Source organism: Saccostrea cucullata, unplaced genomic scaffold, assembly GCF_032062105.1.
Source record: "Saccostrea cucullata isolate Sc308-1 unplaced genomic scaffold, CSIRO_AGI_Scuc_v1 ctg2546, whole genome shotgun sequence".
NCBI lineage: Eukaryota > Metazoa > Mollusca > Bivalvia > Ostreida > Ostreidae > Saccostrea > Saccostrea cuccullata.
Genome location: NW_026935472.1, coordinates 52,026 through 60,723, shown reverse-complemented (window position 1 = coordinate 60,723; position 8,698 = coordinate 52,026). Strand labels below are relative to the sequence as shown.

General features: G+C 35.7%; 1 protein-coding gene across 1 annotated transcript in view; it reads left to right on the top strand.

Moving 5' to 3' along the window:
• Positions 1–6,152: 6,152 nt before the first annotated feature.
• LOC134242972 (serine-protein kinase ATM-like) overlaps positions 6,153–8,698 on the top strand; it is a gene marked incomplete at its 5' end in the record, with an annotated part of 49,883 nt that continues 47,337 nt past the window's right edge. The window contains one exon of the mRNA XM_062725185.1: positions 6,153–6,259. Within this exon, the coding sequence (XP_062581169.1) occupies positions 6,153–6,259 (107 nt within the window). The remainder of the gene's footprint in view (positions 6,260–8,698) is intronic.

Below are 8,698 nucleotides of genomic sequence, written 5' to 3'. Positions count from 1 at the left end.
TGAATTGATAAAGCCAATCTTGAGATTAAGGTCTTCCGTCTTCAGCGGAAGACCTTCTTGTTATTCTTAGGTTTTTTTTTCACTTTTATTATTAAGGTCTTCCGTCTTAACGGAAGACCTTATAGCAATTCTATTGTTTCTTATTATTATTATTATTATTTTTCTGATGCGATTTCTCAAAGACTACTGGATGGAATTACATGAAATTTTCAGGACAGATGTTTTGTTAAATGAATTTGATACATCTGAGAGAATTTTTCGAAATTCGCTTCCGGTGCCAAGTTACAGACCTTTTTCTGATTTCTTTTGTCCACAGATTTTCTCAAGAACGGTAAAAGATATCATTGTGAAACTTTCAGATATTATAGATGATAAAAAATACTATCCAGGACGCGACTTTTCGTTTGTCGTCATTACTTCCGCTCGCTACCGGAAGCTAATTTAAAAAGTCTAATTTTTAAAAAAATTTTGTTTTTTCAATATTTTTTGTTTATTTTTTGTATGTTGATAGAAACCTTTCTTGTAATGCTTGCTATATAATTTGTTTTAATATTGATAAATCTAAACTCTAGATATTAGCATTTAAAAATTTGAAGCGTTTCAAAATGGCGGCTCTCTCTGTCAACTCCGACATTTCGCAATAGGGGTTTACTGAGGCAGTCGAGCATTTGCTTGAAAGAAAGTAATAAGGACAAATGAAATATAAAGGAATACTTGGATTTTCACGTTGTAGTTACGTTACAATTCTGTGTCAAACTAAGTTCTTCTTAAACGTCTTCTATAATTGGTTTTGGTTGATTCTCAAAGTAAAAAAAGAAAAGACTAAATGTGCAAATGAAATTCGATACCAAATATCTTTTGATTGCACCACGGAAAAGCAGCTCATTAATCATTGTTATAAGTAATAGTTATTCAAGAAGGATAACAATGAATACAGTAAGTATAAAACTTACCCACGGTTTTTCTCATGCACATTTGTGCCATATTATACTAATAAAAAAGACAAAATAAGATAACATATTTTTTTAAAGATCGCTTAATAGTGTTTATATTAACATTATTTTCTCAAAGATCTTATTCAAGTTATTGAGCACAAACGATATCCAATTCCTTGACCGTCGTAAGGCGAGCCATTTTTTTTTTGCGAAACATTTCAATCTTTTCATGAATGTTTTTAACTAATCGGGATAGTTTACTTTAGCGAGTTCACTTTAACATGAAATTTAAAAAAAAGTTAAAATTCATAGCCGTTTCACTGTTTTAGTGTTACTTCCTTGCATACTATATGGAGTTTGTGAAAATATACTTTCTAATCATCAAGTTTTAGGCTAAATGGACGGTTTCTTTTATTTCATTAAAGCTATCACACCTAGCTATCACACCTATTAAAGAGAACATTCAAAAGAAAAGGCGCGAAGATTAACTCGTGGCATTTGGCGCGAATTTATGAATAGTGACTAGCTTTCATAATTCTAAGACAAAAGCACTGTTATACAGAGGTATATACAAGAAGATTTAGAGCAGAGGTCCCGACAGCTTACGTAATATTTAGCGCTTTGGATTATCATGCTGCCGACTTGGATTCAATCCCTCTTGCGTGTAATATTTTCTTTACCCTTTCAGCTAGATTTTACAAAGGTTTTCTTTTTTTTTCGGAATCGGACGGAAGACCTCTCGTTGCTCGCAACGAGATCGTATCTAGTTATTATTATTATTCTTTTTTTCTTACCGATTTTGTGCACGCAATTTCTCGGAAACGGCTCAATGGATTTCCATGAAACTTTCAGGACTTATGTAACATGACTTGAACCTTATGCATTTTTTTTCCGATTTGATGACGTCACTTCCGTTTTGGAGATATTGTCGATTTTATGATTTTTGAAGGGTCAGATTGTCTGCAGACTTTCTCAGTAATGGCTCTAGATAGAAAGATGAAACTTTCAGGTATGATAGACGAAAGTCTGTAGATATGCGTAACGTATTTCTTTTTTTCCGGAAGTGCAGTACGTCGGCGCTCGTTACGGTCCGACGAATGTCACCTCGCAAATTTCAAAAATTCTAACACCTTTTCTACGATATCTTATTACCTGGAAATATTTTGCCAAAACATATAAAACAAAAGAAGTGTAGAATTCAAAGATCTTTCAAATGATATCTCGAAAAAAGGGCTGGCCCCTAAATTTAAGGGCCTAGAGGGGCCGAAATTTTTTCCTTTATATCTAAAAAAGTATTGAGAATTTGTAATACGTCTAAGAAGCAAAGTTGTTCAAAATGTCAAGGTTAATCTACGTGCGTCGTCAAAATGCGTCCGGCGACGTCACTTCCGGTCAAACCGGAAGTAGTCGGAAAACGCGTATTTTTGCCGTTCTTGACAAGTTTTGGGGTAACATCTGTCTCTGGGAGCATAAAAATTAATATTCTGTCCGTCGTCGCCACTTCCAGCTAAACCGGAAGTAGCGCAAAATGGCGTATTATTGCATTAATTAACATAGATTTGGACGATTTCAACAATTTTTGGATGTATTTAGTAATTTTTTTAATGAAAGTCACTTCTGGTTACGTTACTTCCGGTCAAACAGGACGGAAGACCTACTCGTTGCTTTGCAACGAGCTTTGCTCTAGTTATTATGTTCCCCAAACAAAGTTGGGGAACATATTGTTTTTACTCTGTTTCTTATTATTATTATTTTTCTTCTTCTTCTTCCTGGGTACTTTTTTGTCCGGGAATGATCTTGTAAACTGTTCGTCTGATGTAGGTAAAACCTTTTTAGGGTAAGTAGACATGTTATGTAGATTTGCGGAATCAAGGTCATTTTGCGCGCACGTGCTTGCAAGAGCGCGCACGTGCAACACGTGAAATGACCAATATAATAGATATAGCCGCAACTTTTCTATTTTTTGATGAATTGCTTTGAAACTCATAATGTGAGGATATATTAGTAGTATAGACATGGCGACATGACCAAAATAGCAAGATCTCACGCGCATGCACGTGCGCTTCACTCTGATTGGCTGAAACAAAAATCTCAATATCTTTTTTGTTTATTGACGAAATGCTTTGAAATTTTGAACATAGCCATGCATTAGGATAGCCAACAACGTGATGTATAGCAATTATCATTAAAACACGTGCATGCACGTGCACTGCAATCTGATTGGCTTAAACTTTAAATAGCTATAACTCATTTGGTTTTCAACCAAAGAGGATGGGATTTGAAATATAGATAGATATTATGAACTACTACAAGAAGGTATGGTCACCATGCACATGGATACATTGCATGTACGTGCGCTGCAATCTGATTGGCTGAAACTTTTAACAGCTATAACTCCCTTGGTTTCCAACGAAACAGGATGGGATTTGAAACATAGATAGATATAATGGACTACTACAAGAAAGGTATGGTCACCATGCACATGCATACACATGCGTGTACGTGTGCTGCAATCTGATTGGCTGAAACTTTTAACAGGTATAACGCCCTTGGTTTTCAACCATATGGGGTGGGATTTAGAACATAGATAGATGTAATGGACTTCTACAAGAAGGTATGGTCACCGTGCTCATGTATGCACGTGCGTGCGTATTTTTTATTACTTTTGGATTAAATACTTTAATTTTTAGTATATTAAAATATATGGATTGTGAAGACAAAATGATATGGTCATTACGCACAGGCATTTGCATGCGCACGCATGCAATGCTAAAATTTGAATGAACTTCGTACACTTCCGGGTAAATGTTGTTAAAGTCTCAAATACATAGAATTTGTCTTATTAAATGAAGCTTACAGGTAATATGGCACAAAAAGAGAGTTGGGGAGCGTTTGGGGAACATCTGTAACGGTCCCCGTTACAATTAGCACTAGTTATTCTTTTTTTTCTTCTTTGTTCTCCGGTACTTTTTTGTCCGCGAGTGTTCTCAGAAACTGTTCACCCAACTAAGCTAAAACCTTTTTAGGGTTTATAGGTGTGTAGTGTAGGTGTGCGGAACGAAGGTCATTTTGCGCGCATACGCATGCACGTGCGTGCGCGTGATTTGAGTGAAATGACTGATATACTTAATATAGCCATAACTTTTACATTTTTTAATGAAATGATTTGAAACTTATTATATAAAGATATATTAATAGTGTAGATAATATGACACTGTCAAATTAGCACGAACTCACGCGCATGCACGTGCGCTTTGCTCTGATTGGCTGAAACAAAAATATCAATATCTTCTCTGTTTTTTGACGAAATGCGTTGAAATTTAAAACATAGGCATGCTTTAGGATATCCTACAATATGGTATGTGAGAGTTTTCATCAAATCACGCGCATGCACGTGCGCTGCAATCTGATTGGCTGAAACTTTAAATGGCTATAACTCCCTTGGTTTTCAACCAAACAGGATGGGATTCAGAACATAGATAGATATTATAGACTCCTACAAAAAGGGAATGGTCAACATGCACATGCATGCACGTGCGTGCACGTGAAATGAGTAAAATTCCAAATACACTAGATTAAACATATTTTTGGATTAAATGCGGTAATATTTAGTATATCAAAATATATCAATAGTGTAGACAAGATGATATGGTCATTACGCAAATGCATTCAAATGCGCATGCTTGCGATGCTGAAATTGAATACTTCTGGTAAAACTTTGTTAAAGTCTTAAATGTATCGCGTTTGTCTTATTTAATGAAGCTTACAGGGAATAAGGCACCAAAAGGGAGTTGGGGAGCGTTTGGGGAACATCTGTAACGGTTCCCGTTACAATTAGCCCTAGTTGAGGTTTGGTTTAATTTCTCAATGTGCATAATGGTAATGTTTACTGTCTCTGAAATTCTATTCTTTATATCTAGGCTATTTTATCCATGAATATAATAAAACATGCAAATTATATAGGCCTAAATCAAATTCAAGGGAGTACAGTTACTGATATATGTAGCTAAAATCAATGCGATTAAATTCTAAGGAATCGATACATTTAAAATTCATTGCAGCTCAATGCTGCCAACAATACCTTTATTGAGTAACACAGAGTGAGTTATTCTTGTCGTCGGAGAAAGTGTGCTTATGCTGAGGTTTGTTCCGCCTGACTAACAACTGTACATTGGATTGTTACGATTTGATATCTCTTTAGTTTTTCTTATATCAAGCATGGGCATGCATAAAGGATAGATAATTGAGGGAAAATACACAAGTCTATTAAAAAAATATTAAGATAGTCTTTGAAAAGGTGAAAATTTAAAAGTGTGGTACAAGGTGGATTCAAACCCCGACTTTAAAAAGTTAGTTTGCACGGTAAAATAGTCAGCACATGTATATCAACTGAACTAGTCTGACTATCAGGTTTAAAGGTAAAAATTTGAAGCAGATTATCAAAATCAGGTTTCCTTATTTTTTGTAGGTTTTTAGCTCACCTGAGCCGAAGGCTCAAGTGAGCTTTTGTGATCACACACATTTTCTTCGTCATACTTCTGCCTGTCTAGCTATCTGTCTGTCTGTCTAGCTGTCCGTCCGTCTGTACACTTTTCACATTTTCGACTTCTTCTCAAGAACCACTGGGCCAATTTTGACCAAACTTGGTGCAGAGCATCCTTGGGTAAAGGGAAATTTAAATTGTTAAAATGAAGGGCCAACTCCCCTCACAAGGGGAGATAATCAAGAAAAGACAAAAAGAAAAAAAATCTTCTTCTCAAGAACCACAGGGCCAGAAAAGCTGAAACTTATGTGGAAGCAGCCTGGTGTAGTGTAGATTCTAAATTGTTCAAATCATAACTGCAGGTGGTTGGGCGGGGCCACAATGGGGAATCAAAGTTTTACATAGAAATAAATAAACTTATGTGGAAGCATTCTGGGGTAGTGTAGGTTTCAAATTGACTGTCTAAATTATGATCAGTGGGTAGGGTGCGGTCACAATATGTATAACAAGGGGGGGGAATCTGCTAAAGAACAGAATGGTCAAAGCTTTTCAGGTGAGCAATGTGGCCCATGGGCCTCTTGTTTGTGAATTTCGACCCTAGGGCAGGGATGCCCCTAAAACAATCCTATCTTAAATTATTCCTTACATCCAAACCTGAAAATATCACAATTTATTTAGGGGCAGGCCTTATAATTTTTTTTTTTTAATTATTTTACCTTTACGTATTCTTTCAGATGGTAGATAAATGTATTGGTAACAACTTGGATGTCATTGTTGTCAACATTTTGCTGTGTCTTTATGACCTTGAAGATGACAAATTTATGAAAACTGCTGTCATCAGGTGAGCTTAGCATAAAATGCAAATATGTACAAAATAAATATAATAAAAAGGATAAAAAAAGTCACTTAAATATATTGCAGTAATGCAAGACTAGTATCATTTTGAGGAATGCTCTCATATACCTAGGGTCAATTATCTATATAATATGTATTGTTGAGGAAATTCAAACTATACTCATAACACTTTTTTCAGTGTGCAGTGTGTTAATTTTTAGTTTTTTAGTCTTCTGAGCCAAAGGCTCAAGGAGCTAATGCTATGGCCATTTGTGCGGTGTGTGTAAACTTTTTAGAATATGGGCCATAACTCAAGAACCCTTGGCCAATCAGTACCAAATTTGTCACAGGGTAACCTTGGCCCAAGGGCTTCCATTTATACTAAAATTAGGGTTGGGACCCTTAAACAAGGGGAGATAATCAGGAAAACAAAACCAAAAGTACTGGTTGCTATAAATCGTCTTCTCCATAACCACCAGGCAGATTTTCACCAAACTTACATACAAGGATCAGGATATGTCGAAGATTAAAATTTGCACGGGGAATTTTCCTGGGGCAAAGGGCGTGGTCTCAAGGTCACTTCAAAGTTGACCTAAATTTACAATTAATAAAAATGTGTATATTTTGCTTACTATAAGCACTAGGATCATCAAATTTTGTAAGTTGATGCATCTTACGACTTCACATCATGTTAACTCAAAAGTAGGTCACGGTGACCTACTTTTAAAATTTTGCGGAGATTTGTTTTCAAATTGATTTGAAGTAATATTTTGGACACTTTAAGGCCTATGATCACCAAACTTGGTCAGTTGATGCATCTTGCGTCCTTGAACAATGTCACCTTAAAAGTAGGTCACCGTGACCTACTTTTTGAACTTTATGACTTATCCTTTTAAAAACATTTAATCCCATTATTTCAGACACTGGGAGGTTTAGAATCATCAAATCTTGTACTTTGATGCATCTTGGGAGCTTAAAACATATTTATGAAAAAGTAGGTCACTGTGCCTACTTTTTGAATTTTGCCGACATTTGTTTTCAAATTGTTTAAAATGCATATTTTGATTACCTTCAGACCTACGATCATCAAACTTGGTCAGTAGCTGCATCTTGGGTCATTGAAAAATGTCGACCAAAATGTAGGTCACAATGACCTACTTTCGACATTTTATGACTATATTTAAGTATCTTAGGTATTCATTGTCTTAGAATCATCAAACTTTGTGAGTCGATGCATATTTGGTTTTCGGAGAGTGACGACCAAAAAGTAGGTCACTGTGACCTACTTTTGACATTTTATGGCTTTATTTAAGTATCTCCGGTACTTTTTGGCTTAAAATCATCAAACTTTGTGAGTTGATGCATCTTGGGTTTTCGGAGAGGACGACCAAAAAGTAGGTCATGGTGACCTACTTTTGACATTTTGTGGCTATAATTAAGTATCTCTGGTACTTATTGACCTAAAATCATCTAACTTTGTGAGTTGATGCATCTTGGGTTTTCGGAGATTGTCGACCAAAAAGTAGGTCACAGTGACCTACTTTTGACATATTTATGGCTATATTTAAGTATCTCAGGCACTTACTGGCTAAGAATCATCAAACTTTGTCAGTTGAGGCATCTTGGGTTTTCAGAGAATGTCGACCAAAAAGTAGGTCACGGTGACCTACTTTTGAATATCTCAGGTACATATTAGCTTAGAACCATCAAACTTTGTCAGTTTAGGCACCTTAGGTTTTCAGAGAACGTCGACCAAAAAGTAGGTCACTGTGACCTACTTTTGACATTTTATGGCTATATTTAATTATATCTGGTACTTATTGGCTCGGAATCATCAAACTTTGTCAGTTGAGGCATCTTAGGGTTTCATTGAATGTCCAATAAGAAGTAGGTCACGGTGACCTACTTTTGAATATCTCAGGTACTTATTGGCTTAGAATCATCAAACTTTGTCAGTTGATGCATCTTGGGTTTTCAGAGAATGTTGACCAAAATGTAGGTCATGGTGACTTACTTTTGAATATCTCAGGTACTTATTTAATTAGAATCATCAGTCTTTGTCAATTAATGTTTCTTGAGTCCTCAGAAAATTTCAATCAAAAGGTAGGTCACTGTGACCTACTTATGGTATTTTATAATTATATTATAATATCTTCAGTCTTAACTGGCTAAATATTATCAAACTTTGTAAGTTGATGAATTTTGGGTCTTATGATACTAATAGAGTTGGAGGCTTCTAATAGAAGTGATAGATTGAACAATTTATCAGAAGAGCGATTCAAGGCCCTTGGGCCTTTTGTTTGTAAACTTCTGCTTCATATACACCAGAATACACTGAATGCACTTTTTAGGTCACCTGAGTAAACTCAGGTGACCTATTGCTATCCGTTTTTGTCCGTCGTCGTCCGTCACGTTTTTTTTTCCGTCGTTGTCGTGCGTTAACATT